The following is a 17,559-nucleotide window of genomic DNA, read 5'->3' as shown; positions in this document are numbered from 1 at the left end:
TTCTACCATTTGGTCTTAATTATCTAGGAACAATCTGATTTCCATTATTACATTCACATGGCAGTGTGGCCGTGTAGTTCTATTAGAAAAGAGGTTTCTTCTGCTCTGCTAGGCTCATGAACACCTCCAGAAGACTGTTCCATTATAAGATGTGGGCATAGCAAGTTGAGTCAAATTGTATCTGTTAACTCTTATTTTTTAGTACCTACATTTAACTTTTCTGTGTCTAGAAGCTTTTAACCAAATCAATCTATTGCCAGGAAGTTAACTGAATAAAATTGTAGTTCTGAGGAGTATTGGGCTTTCTTTTGCTGAGTAAAATAAACGTCTCTCTTTCAATTAAAGCTAGTATTAGATAAAATTTTACCTTTTCATAATTAACTGTGCAGCCACTGATTAGACTTGATAAGACAATTACAATCTAAAATGTGCATTTCACTGCGGGTAAACAAACCTGCTTATTTATTTTTCTCTGGTTCTTTCTAAACTACTCTCCAAGTCAGAATGGGCAAGAACAGATTGCGAAAACTCTCAATTACACAACAAGCCAAATGGGAATCTTAAACACAGACATAAATTTTAAACATGAACACCGGTACGGAAACATTTGGTGCCCACAAAGAAATAATTATCAGTCCACAACTTCACTTCCATAATTGTTAGTCGCATGAAAGATGATTTGAAAGAAGCCCCTTCTAATAGGAAGTCAATATGTTTCCATTCCAATGCAGATGAGGAGAACCTGGTCAAGTCATTTAGCCTGTTCTTGATTCACATTTCTCTGTGATTTGTTGATAGCCAGATCCATTTAACTTGTGACACTTTTGTAAGAATTATAAGATAATAGTTCTTAAAACTAAGAAAGAGAGCCAGGAGTGGTGGCGCACGCTTGTAATCCCCGCGCTTGGGAGGCAGAAACAGGAAGATTATGCAGGTTCAAAGCCAGCCAGGCTGGCTTAAGAAACCCTGTTTCCAAATAAAAATATAAACTAGGTCTGGGAGTGTAGCCCAGAGGTAGAAGGGTTTCCAGGAACCCCAGTACCACCAAAAAAAAAAAAAAAAAAAAGAAGAAGAAAAAGGAGGAGGAGGAGGAGGAGAAGGAGGAGGAGGAGGAGGAGGAGGAGAAAAGCTAAGACAGAATATAAGCCACGTGTGGATATATAAACCTGAAAAAAAAAAGAATTTGTGGTGCTCTAAGTTCTAAATTAGAGAATTTTTTACTTTCCTTTTACAAAAATCACTTCCTTTTTATACTTTTCTTGGTGCATTATAGCCTCACATCACAATGCAGTGATAGTGGCACACAGGCACACAGCACATTGTGGGCTTCCCCAGCTCTTCCGCACTCCCCCTTCTCCATACAGGATACTGAGATTGGCATTGGCATTCTCACATTTGTATGTGTCAGTGGAAGTGATTCCTTCATTAAAAGTGTATTTAAGCCGGGCGTGGTGGTGCACGCTTGTAATCCCTGCACTTGGGAGGCGGAGACAGGAGGATCGCACATGTTTGAAGCCAGCCACGCTGGCTTAAGAGACCCTGTTTCCAAAAATAAAAAAAGTATAAAATAGGTCTGGGAGTGTAGCCCGGAGGTGGAAGGGCTTCCAGGAAACCCAGTACCACCACCACCAAAAAAAAAAAGTGTATTTAAGAAATAATATTTGTGGATGTAACTGAAGTATATCCTGCAGTCAGCCAGACCAGAAAGTCAAGGGAGGCATGTTTTATCTCACATGTGGAAGGTAGAGAGAAGATAAACAGGAAAAGGGACTTCAAGAAGTGGAGACTGATCCAACAGAGAAGCGAGGGGGTTGGGAGAGTGAGTGAAGCAGGAAGTCTGGGGATGGAAACAGACCAAGTAATGCTATGTGCATATGTGAGTGTACCACCGTGAATCTTCCCATCTCTTACAATTCCAGTGTACCAATACATTTCTTTATAATGATGCTGAAAATATGCCATACAAATGAACTTGAGAAATATCAATCAGCATGTTAGCCTAGAATGATTTGCTAGAACAGTTTATGCTTCCATTCTCTTGTCCAACCTTCAGAACTCTTTGTAATCTTCTTAACTACAATTTTTTTGTGTGTGGTACCAGGAATGGAACCCAGGGGCCTTCTACCACTGAGCTACACCTCCAGACCTATTTTATATTTTATTTGAAACCAATATCTCTCTAAGTTGCTGAGAGCCTCACTAAGCTGCTGAGGCTGGCTTTGAAACTGCAACCTTCCTGTCTCAGCCTCCCAAGTACTAGGATTACAAGCATGCGCTACCACATCCGGCAAAATAATTAATTTAAACATTCCTATTTAAGTTATAAATCTAGAGCTGAAAGAGGTAGCACATTCCTATAATCCCAGTCTTGGAGGCTGAAACAGGAGGATGGCAGGTTCATAACCAGCCTCAGCATTTTACTCAACTATGTAGCAAGACCCTATTCCAAAAAGGAGTGGGGGCTGGAAGTATAGCTGAGAGATAGAATGCCTCTGGGTTCTATTGCTAGTACCACAAATCCATACATATTCATACATAAATAAATTAATTAAATAATTATAACTGTGTACTTGTATATCACTATTAACATGATCTACATTATGATGTGATAGTATAATGCACCAAATATTATATTAAAAATAAAAAATTAAATTAAATACAATTTTACACCAACCACTCTATGAAATAATGCTCATAACTTACACTGTTTACAAGTACTTTTTCAAGGGTGGGAATGCACATAAACTCACAATAGGCTATGTACTTAGAAAACCAGGGTTTTGTCTGCATATATCCAAAGTCTAAAGCTGAAAGCTGCCAGAGTCCTGCAGACGACCAGGATCACTGATCCATGGACCTCTATGATGGATTCACAGAAAGGCACGTTCCCTATATTTCAGTCTGAAATTTCCAAAATAAAGCATTAAAAGGAAAAAAATAAATTTAAAGGGACTTACTTTTTAAATTTAATCTTAATTAGGATTTTAAATATCTGCTACTTCAATAACTACTTTAATCTGGAAATTTGTTTTATATATAAAAAAGAAACCGTTAATAGCACAAAATAAAATTTCATCATCATTACCACAGAACTCTAACTTTTTTTTTTTTTTTTTTTGGTGTTGGTACTGGGGTTCCTGGAAGCTCTTCTACCTCCGGGCTACACTCCCAGAGCTATTTTTTTTAAATATTTTTATTTGGAAACAGGGTCTCTTAAGCCAGTGCGGCTAGCTTCGAACCTGCGCGATCCTCCTGTCTCCGCCTCCCAAGCGCGGGGATTACAAGGGTGCGCCACCACGCCCAGCTAGAACTTTTAGCGCAGTTCTGTTTTGGTTTAAATGTATTTAGTATTTAGTGATAGTATTAAAACACTGTTATATCATCTCTATGTGTGTGTGTGGGTGCAGGAGGATGGTATTGGGGATTGAATCCAGGGGTGTTCTACATCTGAACTATACCACCCAGCCCTATTTTATTGTTCTTAAAAAAAAAAAAAAAAAAAAAAAACAGGATCTCACTAAGTTGCTGAGGCTAGCCACAAACCTGCTATCAGCCTGCCTCAGCCTGCCAAGTGCTGGGGTTGCAGGTGTGTGCCACCACACCCAGCACTGTTGTAGCATTTGACCTTGCTGTTACACTTGTGAAAAGCTGTACCATGGCCTAAGCACACCAGCATACTACTTACTGAAGAAAGAATCACAAAACTATGGCAACAATAAATATTAACTATGGACATTCACTATTACTATACCTTAATAACCTAACCACTTTTGCATAATTACCATGTAATTGTTGTGCAAAGAATTCCTCTGAGTATAATTATTTAGATTATGTACGTGTTCCTGAAGATCAGGGCACTTGGAATTATGAGCACCAAGGTGTAATCAGTGATGCCATGTGATTTTGCAGGACAGTCCAAATTATTGTTTCTAGCCATCTGCCAAACTACTGACTGAGTATTCCCCAAAAGATCAAGTTGGTTTTCATCTAAGAAATGCATGCTTTATTTTAGAATTTTTATAGGTACATTGTAATTTTACTTGATAGTAAGATTTATAGTTCATATATGAATCACTATAAATTATGTATGTAATTTTTAAAAAATGAACATTCCTAAATAGTATTTTTGAAAGTTTATTAATATATTTTTTAGTCTTAAAAAAGGATCAGCTTCAAGCCAGGTATAGTGGTACACACCTGTAATCCCATTATTTGGGAGGCTGAGACAGGAGGATCACAGGTTCAAAGCCAGCATATGGTAACTTAATACCCTGTTTCAAAATAAAAAGGGGTAAAAATGTAACTCAGAGGTAGAACATCACTGGGTTCAAGCCTCATTATCAAAATAAATAAATAACATTTCTATTTACTATCTTATGCTTTATCTTAATAGAAACACTCATACCAAGTTATACTTTTAGCTAAATAATTTTATATATAGTGCCGGGCATGGTGGCACACGCTTGTAATCCCTGCGCTTGGGAGGCAGAGACAGGAGGATCACGCAGGTTCCAAGCCAGCCTCACTGGCTTAAGAGACCCTGTTTCCAAAAAAAGAAACATAAAAAAATAGGTGCCTGGGAGTGTAGCCCAGAGGTAGAAGGGTTTCCAGGAGTCCCAGTACCACCAAATAAATAAATAAATAAATAAATAAATAAATAAATAAATAAATAATTTTACATTAAATTAGACAAAATATTTATTGACAGACTATTATATACATAGTACTCTTTTATATACATCGAGAATTTATTATATACATAATATTCTAAGTTATGTAAGACATTTTAGAGAAACAAAATTTTGAACACAAGGAGCTTAAAATTGAAATCTACAAATAAGTAAAAGGTGGCCACAAATGACCAAATCAGTCAATAAACTATATAGATAAAAAATAAATCTCTAAAATTATATGTCTGTACTATCATTAAGTATCTAGATAGATGGAGAGTTATCACCAGGGAGATGAAGAGGGAAGCCAGTGATTATGTAACTGTATGTGCATATCAATAGAGTGATCTGGAACATCTGAGACCATCAGAAATGAAACTGCCACAGGGAAACCTGCCCTCAACTCAGATATCTCATATACCCTGTTTCTCTTTTCCCTCGGCTTACAGAAATGTGTAAAGAAGTGTCTCCTAGGTAAAGAACATCCCTCAACCCATTTGGTCCTTTTAACTCTAATTTAGTTGACTAACTTTTTCAGTGAGGTTTATCAAAAGTTAAATTTTTGTTGGCTGCCTCAAAGCCCCATTAATGTGATTTTGAAGTGTGACTCCTAGCTGCAGAGCCAGCAGCAGACCCTAACTCTCTGCATGCTCTTTCTGCCCAATTAAAGGAAATTACCAAGGCTGCCAGGCAAGCCTTAGGGGAAATGAGATGTGGAGCTTGGTTTGGAGAGGCTGAGCTGGGCTGAGCTGAGCACTGAGACGCCCTGGCAGCCATGCTCTCTGGTTCCTCAGAGGCTCCTTTAGGCCATTGGCTGAAGCTGCTCTTCAGCGCTTCTGCCCAGATTGCCTCATCCTGAGACCCCTGGGACACATTTCCCCCTTATGACTCAGTATTCAGGACTTCTCTCCTCTGGGCCTTTCCCTTTTCCCTCTCTGGACCCTTGTGCCCCCCACCCCTCCTCAACAATGAGGCAATGTCCCCCCATACCTCTGACCTTTGTCCACGGTCATTTCTAGGGAAAAATGGAGCATTGATGGAACGGGCAACTTCTTTCTTGCCCCTTGCTTACACTATTGCCCTAAGTGAATAAAGGCATAATTATGACATTTATTTGGCTTGTTGTTTTAATTGACCACTGTAAAGTCCCCAAAAGCTGCCCAGACTGAGAAGCAGACCCAGTGTAGTGAATGACTTGCTTCTTATTTATTATCACTCTAATTTATTTGAGGTTCTTGACAACTCTCTCTTCCTATCTCCGATGAGTCTGACCACTTGGAATGTCCCCTTATAAGGGAAGCCATCTGAGATGAATGTTTTGAATTCTGGTTCTGCTTTCTAGCTTATAAAGGAATAAGTCACAAAGAATTTGTAACCTTAATTCCCATGTGTCTATCATAACAAAGACATGTAACTATTGCATTAGTAGTATTTAAAAGGAATGCTTTGAGAATTGGATTTTAAATGTATATTGTAGCCTGTTATGGAAATTCTGCAAAGCTGTAATGTTGTTTACAAGCGTTCATTCCTGCCTTTTGACTGATGACTGATGATGTTCCTCCTTCCCATCTCATGACACAGGGGCCTTCTCCATACTTAACTCAGGCTTCCCTCATTTGCCTCTTTGCTGTCTTCCTATCAAGTCTTAATGAATGCAATATTATATACTAAATATCTAAACATGTAATATTTTAATGAAAACATAATTAAGCAACTGAGAATCTAAGGGCTATAACAACAGGAAAGTCCACTTTAACTACATGCTTTAATTTTAATAAAGTTATGGTTGAAGCATCTTATTCTCACAAAACATCCTTTTTTACAAATGCATTTTCACTAGTCCTCTTCCCTTCCTCCATGCCTTCTTTCTTCTCCTTAGTATATCTCTCTTTCTGTCCGCCCTTTGCAGCTGCTGCACAGAATGTCTGCCCATGAGCCACATGGGCTTCAGAGATGCTCATCCTCTTTCTGGCATAGTAGTGATGGCTCATCTTCCTGTCTAAACATGTCTTCCATTTCTGTCACTCCTGTCAACTCGCCTGCATCCAGAATGTCACTGGGACTGTTAATACCATCGCCTTCTAAAAGTGGCCTTCACAAGCCAGTCAGTGAGAGCAGCATTCCAAGACCTCATGTAATTTGTAAAGCACAAAATTCTTTTTATTATCCTCCTTAATTCTTGCAGAAGCTTTCCTTAGTATAATATGGTAGTCGGGTATGTCTTCAGTTAATGTGATGGGACCCGGAGCCTCTGTGTGCCATTTTTGTTTCCTTTAGTTCCATGATAGTAGAGTTTCCAGTAGAGAGTGATGATAGTACAGAAATCCAGAAAGATAAAATAGGTAGGACAAGTACTTATAGTGCCTGGAGGACCCCTCAGATATAATATTGGGGAAATGAGGTCATTAGTAATATGGGTAAAAGTAATTTTAATACATTATGCTAAGTGAGATAAGACAGTATCAGCAAGTCAAGGGTCGCTTGACTTGTTTTTACTCTTATGTGGAAGGTACAGAGAAAATAAGAAACAAAAGGGATTTCAGATGAAAGAGAATAGAGATCAATAGAATGGAGTAAAGGGGGAAGGAGAAAAGGAAACTTGAAGTAAACGGTTCAAATCATGTTATGTCTCAATATGAAGATAACACTATCAATCTCATTAACATGTACACAGAGGGAAGAGTTGGGAAATTCACCAAGTGATATGTACATATATAAAGATATTACTTTGCATCTCACTATGTTACATAGTTATGTTGCACCATAACATTACTTTTTTTCTTTTCTTTTCTTGTCTTTTTTTTTTTTTTTTTTTTTTTTTTTTTTTTTTTGCAGTACTGGGCATTCTACCTCCAAACAACAAATCCCTTGCCTTTTTTTTTTTTTTTTTTTAAGTATTTAGAAACAGGGACTCACAGAATTGCAAAGGGCCTCACTATGTAGCTGAGGCTGTTCATGAACCTGGATCCTCCTGTCTCAGCCTCCCAAATGCTGGGATTACAAGTGTATGCCACCATGCTTGGCTCAACTTTTTTTTTTTTTTGTGGTACTGGGGGTGGAACCCAGTGGCTTTCTACTCCAGGCTATACTCCCAGACCTTTTTTATATTTTATTTGGAAACAGGGTCTCACTAAGTTGCTGAGAGCCTCACTAAGCAGCTGAGGCTGGCTTCGAACCCGTGCGATCCTCCTGTCTCAGCCTCCCAAGCGTGGGGATTACAAGCGTGCGCCACCACGCCCGGCTCTCAACATTATTTTTTAAAAGAGGAAAAAATGTAACATAGTCTAGATTGATCTGCATTAAGGATGAATGAAATAAAACTAAGGCCATAAAGCTGGTGTGTCTTTCAAGGAGCTTAGTTTTGAAGGGACAAGAAAGAAAGATGAAGCCAGATGTGGTGGCACATGCCTGTGATCAGAGTACTTGGGAGGCCGAGATGGAGAAATCTCAGGTTCAAAGCCAACCTCAGCAACTTAGTGAGACCCTCTTTCTAAAAAAATTAAATAAAATAAAATAGGGCTAGGGGCGTAGCTCAGAGGTAGACTGCTTCTAGGTTCAATCCCCATCACAAGAATGAGAGAAAGAGAAAAAGAGAAAGAGGAGAGGAGAGGAGAAGGGGAAGGATGGAGAGAGGGAAGAAGGGAAGCAAGAAAGGGAGTGAGAGAGGGAAAGGAAAGAAAAGGAAAAAGAGCCAGAGTGAATATGTTTTTTGTTGGTTTGTTCTATTTTGAATGACAGGTATTATTTGAATATTTTCACATTTTAAGAAGAAGGAAATATATGGAAACCAGGGAGATCAGAGGGATGGATCATTAGATAAGAGGAAAAGGATGAGAGAAATTGTAAATTGTTGAAGAAAGGAAATGACATTTTTTGCATGAAAATGCATTTATAATCATTTTAATGGGAAAACAAATTTATTACTTTATATATAATGAGTCACAAATATTTTCATCACCAGTAGCATTTGTGAATCAGGAAAATGAACGTTTTTTGAAAACTGTCTTCAAATATAACCAATTTGAATGATCTCTGTCCATGGTCTTAGGTGAAAAGAATTTTTTTCTTCTATTCCTCCCCAGAAAGAAATTATCTTTCTTTTATTCCTGATATTCTCCATTTGACAAATCGATGTTTGTCCAATCTTTACATCACTTCTTGACTAAAATTTACAGTTTTCATGTTTGTTTTCCTATATTTCAGCCCTGACTCATATTGTATCTGATAATTTAGTCATTTTGTTGCTACATGGAGATTCTTAATTTATTTTTCTTTATAGAAAATATGATAAAATTTTATAAGAATGAAATATCCTGCAATGAGTATCTATTGGTTTTCTGTGTCCTTATAAATGCAAACTAAAATATATTGTTCTTTTATGAATGTAAAAATATATTAATTATGTTTCAATGATTATAATTAAGAAGGTAGATCACTTATATTCTATTATTTCTGTTTAAAAATTATAATCTCATGTATGTGTATTACTGAAATTATGTCTTTAGATAGAGCTTTTAACATGTTTCTAATTTTCTAGAACAAATGGAAATTATTTCTAGATATACAAAAATATAAAATATCATGTGATCCATCTAGAATAGTATTATCACCTTGTTTTGCCATCATTTTTGAGAAAGGTTTTGTAGAAATATTCTGTTACTTTCTTTTAAAAGATAATTTGGCATAACAGTTGGAACCATGTGAAATTGTCAGTATTTAATCTACAAAATGGTAAGTTTATATGATGCAATGGAATTTATGGTAATTTATGTATGTTGTATATGCATATAAAAATCAAGCATTATAATGTGGGTGTCTATGTGAAATGTTACCCTAATTCATATGACTTTTATTGCAGGCAGGTAGTGTGACACCCAAGTCACCCTCCACTGACATCTTTGATATGATTCCATTTTCTCCAATATCACACCAGTCTTCGGTACCTACTCGCAATGGCACACAACCTCCTCCAGTACCTAGTAGATCTTCAGAGATTAGTAAGAGATTGAAATCAAGATTTTTTTTCTATATTTGGGTGCATTTTAAATGTTTAACACTTTGTAGGAAACTAAATTCTCAGTGATCTCATTAACAACCTTAATGATTAAAGTATTTTTATAAATGCCAAATTCAGTTCTTTTTTTATTTAATAATTAAAAGGATACTACTAAACACACCTATTTGAAAATTGAATGTATTGTATTAACAATAATGTTGTGGCATAGCTTTATTTAAATCATGGCAGAATTGCTTAATTATATGTTTGTTAAGCTTGGGATTATATTTTAAATATTTTACTTTATTGAAAATAGCTATGGTAATAATTATATTCATTTTTAACAGACTAGATCATGGTTTAAATATTCTTATTATATACTGCATGGGTATTTTTGTTAGACAAAAAACATGAATTATATGAATTTCATGATTTGTTTATATGTTAATAATATGTGAGGGTTTTTTCTGGGGGTCCCAAAAATATTATAAAGACATCGTTATTCTGATTTGTTTCCTGTGTATCTGGGAGGATTATCAGAATGTATTTGTGAATTAAATCGCGTCCAAAAGTGTTTCTTTGTTTTAGCTGTTTGCTAATCCGCACTGTCATAGAAACTAAAAACATAGTTCCCTGTGGCCAGGTGCCCATCACTAAGCCCACAGCAGTACTGAAGAAAAGAAATTGTTACATATTATGCTTTATATAATTTTCTCTAGTTCACATTAAGACATTTGGAACAGAATTCTGAAGTTTTTGCTAAAGACTTTAGTACAAGGCAAGGTCTATAGTTTATTTGTTTTTCCTGTGGAACAAAGAACATCGCTCATGTTAGTTATTTAGCACATTGTAGAGGGCTAATTCATCACTACTAAATAACACCATTAGGGACTTTAAAATCAGCTTATAAAAATATTTCAAAACATCAACTCAAAATAGATATTGGAATGAGCAAGGGTTTTTTTGGACAAAACTCCAAAAGCATAGGAAATAAAAGTAAAAATAGAATTATATCAAACAAAGAAAACTTCGCCATAGCAAAGGAAACAATCAACAGAGTGAAGAAACCACCTATAGAATAGGATAAAATATTTGAAAACTAAATATCTGACAGGAGATTACTATCTAGAACATATAGGGAACTCACACAGCTCAAAAAAAACAATACATACATATAGCCCAATAGAAAATGGGAACTAGGTCTAAATAAACATTTCTCACAGAAAACAAACAAATGGCCAACGGTGCATGAAAAAAAGTTCAGTATAAATAATTATCTGGATATATAAAAAACACAATGATACAGCATCTCACTACAGCTAGACTGGCTTTATCAAGGAGATAACAGATAACACATTTTGTCAAAAATACAGAGAAATGGGAGTCCTGGTACACTACTATATGGAATATGCATTAGTACAGCTTTTATGGAAAACAGCCTGGAGGTTCCTCAAAATATTAAAAATAGAATTACCATGTGGTGCAGCTATCTGACTCCTTATAATATACCAAAGTAAAAAAAAATCAGTCTATGAAAGAGACATCTGCATGCTCATGTGTTTTGAAAAACTATTCACAATAGCCAATAAATGGAAACAACCTAACTGTTCATCATCTGATGAATTTAAAAACAATTGTTGCATATACGTAATTGAATATGATTCAGGCATAAAAATTAATGAAACATGGCCATTTGGAAAAACATGGATGGAGCTTAGTCTTATTATGATAGTGAAATAAGCCAGACACAGAAAGACAAGTATCACCTGATGCCATTCACATCTAGAATATAAAATAGTTGATCTCATACAAGTTGAGAGTACAGCAGTGCTTACCAGGACAGGATAGAGGGAAGGGAGAGGGGACCAATAGGTACTAAGTTAGAGTTTGATAGTAAGAAGAAATTCTAATGTGCGATTGCATAGTAGAGTAACCATAGATAACAACAGTGTGCTATATTTTTTAAATAGCTAGAGGAAAAGATTTTAATTTTTATTATAAACAAATTATACATGTTTGAATAATTAGATATGTTTAATCTGATTTAAACATTACACGATGTATATATCAAAATGCTATGTGGTAATTCATAAATATAATTTTATGCTTTTATCAGATTTTTTAAATTTTTTATTGAACATAAAAGGTATACATTTAAACTATACTTGGTGCCTTCCCCCCCGTCCCCCATTTCCCCTTACCCCCCTCCCACCAATGATTGTTCAGGGTAACCATGCCATATTCATAATTTTACACATATTCGAATGTAGACCCTCATTAATCAAGTTCAGCCTTCCTCCTCTCCTATCTTTCCATTCAAGCTTTGCTGGTATTTCCCCTCCATTACCTGGAGTACCACTGGTATCCTCTAGGTTCCCTAGTTTGGGCATATTAGAGGAAACATATGTACCTTCTCCTTCTGTGCTTGGCTGATCTCACTTAACATAATGCTCTCCACGACTTTCCATCTTCTTGAAAATAATATGATTTTGTTCTTCTTTATGGCTGAGTAGAATTCCATTGTGTGTATTTCCCAGAGTTTTGCAATCCATTCATCTGTTGATGGAGACCTGGGTTGGTTCCATATTTTGGCTATTACGAATTGTGCTGCTATGAACATAGGTATGCATATGTTGCTGTATTTCTCTGAATTCAACCCTTTTGGAAAAATACCCAGGAGTGGTAGAGCTGGATCATATGGTGGATCTATTCCCAGCTTTCTTAAGAATCTCCACACAGATCTCCATAGTGGCTGAACTAGTTTGCACTCACACCAACAGTGTAAAAGAGTTCCTCTTTCCCCACATCCTCGCCAGCATTTGTTGTTATTTGATTTCTTTATGCTTGCCACTCTGACTGGGGTTAGATGGAATCTCAGTGTAGTTTTGATTTGCATCTCCCTGATGGCCAGTGATGTAGAACATCTTTTCATGTATCTATTGGCCCTTTGTATCTCTTCTTATGTGAAGTGTCTATTTAGTTCATTTTTAGTTTGATGCTATCCCACTTGTTAATTCTTGCTTTAATATCCTGAGCTTTGGAGGTTTTGTTGAGAAAGTTACTGCTTGTGCCAATACGTTGTAATGTTGAACCTATGCTCTCCTCTACTAACAGGAGGATTACACTGGTTCGAAGCCAGCCTCGCTGGCTTAAGAGACCCTGTTTGCAAATAAAAATATAAAATAGGTCTGGGAGTATAGCCTGGTAGAAGGGTTTTCAGGAACCCCAGTACCACAAAAAAAAGAAATATACATTTTAATTTATCTGAATATTTTTGTACCAGTGCAAAAATTTGGAGGAAATAATTCATGCTATACCTGTCAAAGTGTATTTTAAAAAATGTCACCAACTCCAGGATGCCAAAATGGAGTCTGCTTGTCCATATGAATGTTCCTGAATCGCTTTCTTTTTTCCAGTATTTTACCACCTTAAATCTCATCACAGATTCACTGATTTATTTACTTATTCAATGAACATATCTTTTGTACATATATAGGACTTGAATGGTGTGCTAAATTCTTTCAAGTAAATATATTTTATTGATGTGTCCAGATATCTTATACAAAATGCACTTCCTTAGAGCATGTGAATTTTTTACTGCAATTAAAAGTTCAGTTTTAGACGGACATGGTGACACACGCTTGTAGTCCCAGTACTTGGGAGACTGACACAGGAGCATCACAGGTTTGCGGCCAGCCTCAGCTATTTAGTGAGGCCCTCTGCAACAACTTAAGTAGACCCCGTTTTAAAATAAGAAATAAAATGGGCTAGGGGTAGAGCTCAAAGGTAGTATTCCCCTGGGTTCAGTCCCCAATACCTCAAAAAACGTTCATTTATTTTGTGCTGGACTATGCTGAATAATATCATCATCAGTGTCTTAAATAAGACATTAGTTTCATTAATAATTTTAAAGATACACTGTTCCAAGGCTCCATAGCCACTATTCTCTACTTAAAACAAATTTCTTTAATCCAAGTTGAAATATAGAGAGAGGAGAGTGAATGTGTTTGACGATATTTAGAAGGAATAATCTATTAGGATGGTGAATGAAAGTCAATAATAGTTGTATTTAGGTATTTTTGATGAAATGCTATTAACAGGGAAAACTATCATTTGATCATTTAAATATTGTATTTTTTTACATTATTCTACCTTTGAAAGCTAACTCATCTCAACTCATTTTTTAAATTTTACTTACTATAATGTTTTCTTCCTTTTAGAACGGGACCTCTTTGGAGCTGAACCTTTTGACCCATTTAACTGTGGAGCAGGGGATTTCCCTCCAGATATTCAATCAAAATTAGATGAGATGCAGGTGATTATTTTAACAGCTTGTACTACAGCTGGTTTATTTCTATAGTATAAGAAAATGTTATATACTAAATCTACCTTTGTATTTTTATCACTATAGAAACTCACTTATTTTTAAAAAATAATTACACTTAGTCCTTAAATACTTCTACATATGATAAGGATTAAGTTGTTGGAGTTTTTAATGATTTGGTGTACAATGGGAAGGTGTTTTTTTTTTTAATACAAAGTGACATAGATACTAGTGGCTTGTTGTTTTGAAATCCAGAAACTCAAAGGTCATTGTACCAGATTTAAAAAGATTTCTCAGTCTTTACAATTATGAATTTCAAAACTGTAAATGGGTAAGTGAGGGAAAATCTTTGTAAGAGCAAAATCATTCTGTCTGAAAAGAAGCATTGTAACTATGGTTCATAACTGCTGAGCCCTTATTATAAAAGCAGACACCCAGTGACAGCTTCTTCAGGAATGTAGTCCAGTTGGGTTTTTACTTCTTTCTCTTTTTCATTTTTGAATTCCAAGTTATCACAAAGATGAAAAAATTTGATTTCAAAAGCTTTACACAGTGAGGCATGATTAATAAGCAACCTTAAAAAACTTGTCTTCTCTTAATGTTTGCCCTTACATTTTGATGAAACTGTTACACCCTCTTTTTATCAAAAGAATCCAGAGAAATACAAAGTATATTAAGATGCTTGAGAAGAGAGGACAGAGATACTAAAGTAACATTAAGGAAGTATTTCTGTTTTTTGGTCTTGGGCTAATCAATTTACTCTTAAATTTCATCTCCTTTCCTCAAAAACAGTTAATGAATGAGCTCTGATCTAACACTAAATTCACTCCTCATTTTGGGAAAATAATATAAATACCCATCTAATCATTTTGTATTGTGGCTTTGTCTAATTTTCTAGGTATGTGAGTTTCCTTATTGTTCTAAATTTAATATCATGCATGCATTTTAAAAGTTGAATTAATGTCAGGTATGGAAGCAACTCCTGTAATTTCAGTATTTGGGAGTCTGAGACAGGAAGATTGCAGGTTTGAGGCCACCTTCAGCAACAAAGCGAAACTGTTTCAAAATAAAATGAAAATGAAAAGGGCTGGTGGTATAGCTCAGACATATAATATAATGTCCCTGGATTCAATCCCCAATAGCAAATAAATGAAGGAAGGAAGGAAGAAGAGAGGGAGGAGGTAAGGAGCGAGGAAGAAATATTTAACATAAGCCTCTAGGTTTACAAAGAATATGTTAAACAGTATTTTTCAAGTTGGTTGATTTGTAATTCCCTTTCATATGAAACATTTTAGATCTTTAACATAAATGGCTATAACACTTCCAGAAAAGTTATAAACAGTTTATTCTTAGAGTTATTATAAAACCATAAGTGTAAAATATATAAATTAAACTGACACTGTAACACCAATGAAATTCAAAACAAGAGCTTTAATGTAACAAGATGTTATTTGGCTCAAACTAAAACATCACATTTCTCTTTATCTCAACATTTATGAAGGCACAAATCTTCCACCTCCTTTTTATATTTCGAATACCTTGACATTTTTACTCATATAATGACTTGATTAGTCATAATGCTATATCTCAAAATCAGCTCCTTTGCTCTTCAGTACATCTGCAGCTAGGGTTGTGCTACTTGGGACCAATTCATTTGGGAGAATAAACCTGAGCATGAGAACTGAGGGCCAGCACTTGTTCACAAGGGGTATGCAGGTCATAAAGACTCCTTTTCTTGGAAGGTTATTTCAGATTATTTTAAAATTGAAAAACAGCCGGGTGTGGTGGTGCACACCTATAATCCACGCGCTTGGGAGGCTGAGACAGGAAGATCACACAGGTTCGAAGACAGCCTCAGCTACTTAGTGAGGCTCTCACCAACTTACTGAGACCCTGTTTCCAAATAAAAATATAAAAAATAGGTCTGGAAGTATAGCCTGGAGGTAGAAAGCCTCTGGGTTCCACCCCCAGTACCACCAAAAAGAAAAAAAAGGAAAATTGAAAAACTCACTATAGATTTTTTATAGGCCTCTCTCTAAATTTTTGTAGTAACTAATTTGAAAAATACTTTATGAGGATGATTCAGTGGTATGTTGGTCCAGTTATGTTAAAGTGTGGTGCATTTGCTTTTGTTTTTGCTACTTCTAATATTTTCCTAATGTCTCTTTTCATTCTTTTCTGCGTTCATGGTGGGTAGCGCCAGAGATGGTTGGTATATTATTTTCTTAATATTTTTGAACTATTTGCAACCTTTTCAAAGCTAAAACCTTAATACTTGCATGCTTTCTAAAAGAAAACTTCAAACACCAGTTCCATATGGATGTGTCTGATAGTTAATTGTTTCTAAAGGCATTTCATAACCCCCACTTTAAGGTTATTTTTTATGACTCAGTCACTATTGTATTACTTACCTTACTGCTTATTTCTTTATTCCAAGATTACTTGGCAAGGTCACTTTCAGTAAAGTAAAATAAAAATTGCTTCATCTAGAGTTCGTGATGACTTTTGTTATTCATCTGGCTATCCTACTTAATCTAGCACACGTTTACCTACTACTTCTATCTTTACTTATCACGAAAATGTTATATAATATAATAGACTCTGAACATTGAATTGAATTAATAAGCCTGATGGAATATTTAGATTTTCTCTTTCACTTATAGAAGATTTTAACTAAGTACTTCCTAAGAGAATTGAATTATGAAGTTTGAAATCACAAATATATCTTATTCGTGCAGGTAGTTAAGAAATATTAAGCCATATTTTATTTTAATCAGGACATTAGATATTTATTTGAATTCAATAATGTAGTAATTTGATGAGATATAATTTAAAACATGTTGTACACATTTCCTATAGACAAAGCAGTAGGATATGTTGATAGACCAGAATTGTACTTTGTGAGCTCTAATAATTTAACATAATTATTTATGTTACATTATTAACATAATTAGATAATTATTAACATAAAAGAGACAAATGACAGTCAATGGAGGATGAAAAAATTATGCACAAAGAGTGTTAACTCAACAGGTTAATAATTAGAAGAAGATCTACATATAGCTGAAGCTTAGGATACCCAGATAAATCTCAAAAACACTAGGATGTTTAAAAGGGAATATATCTGCATATTCATCAGATTTTTGGATCTGATGAGAGAAATTTCTATAAGAAAAAATATGGGTGTATAGTTTTCTGAAGTTTTTATATAATCAGCTCTTTTAGAACATCTAAGTATATCACATACGTATAGTTAAGCAAGTACTTAAAGGATTAGGAAACTAAAAATTCAACAGGAAAATGAAAAGGATCACAGAAGAATACCACAGAGCTAACATATCTACACATGCTTTGTTTTGATTATCAAAGTAAACACAAATAAGTATAGAACAGCAAATGCTATTTTGTTCTAGCAAGTTAACTTTTCTTCATAATAACTGGCACAAGTGAAAAATTCCAATGAAACGAGACTTCAGATCATTGCTAGCGTTTGGCATGGTGGTACACACCTGTAATCCCAGGGTTTGGGAGACAGACAAGAGAATGGTAGGATTGAGGCCAGATTCCAC

The 17,559-nt window shown here is 35.4% G+C and overlaps 1 protein-coding gene across 5 annotated transcripts in view; it reads left to right on the top strand.

Annotated features, from left to right (window-relative positions):
- The window catches only part of GULP1 (GULP PTB domain containing engulfment adaptor 1), a gene marked incomplete at both ends in the record, with an annotated part of 101,950 nt that overhangs the window by 79,888 nt on the left and 4,503 nt on the right, over positions 1-17,559 (top strand). For 4 of the 5 annotated variants that reach the window (XM_080689114.1, XM_080689113.1, XM_080689112.1 and 1 more), the window contains 2 exons: positions 9,529-9,667; positions 13,887-13,981. In XM_080689114.1, coding sequence (XP_080545240.1) covers positions 9,529-9,667; positions 13,887-13,981 — 234 coding nt within the window. Of the gene's footprint in view, positions 1-6,579; positions 6,805-9,528; positions 9,668-13,886; positions 13,982-17,559 lie in introns of all 5 variants that reach the window. The other variant, XM_080689110.1, reaches the window with a different exon arrangement.

This window comes from Muscardinus avellanarius, assembly GCF_963383645.1.
Source record: "Muscardinus avellanarius genome assembly, chromosome: 2".
NCBI lineage: Eukaryota > Metazoa > Chordata > Mammalia > Rodentia > Gliridae > Muscardinus > Muscardinus avellanarius.
This window is presented reverse-complemented; position numbering and strand designations above follow the sequence as displayed.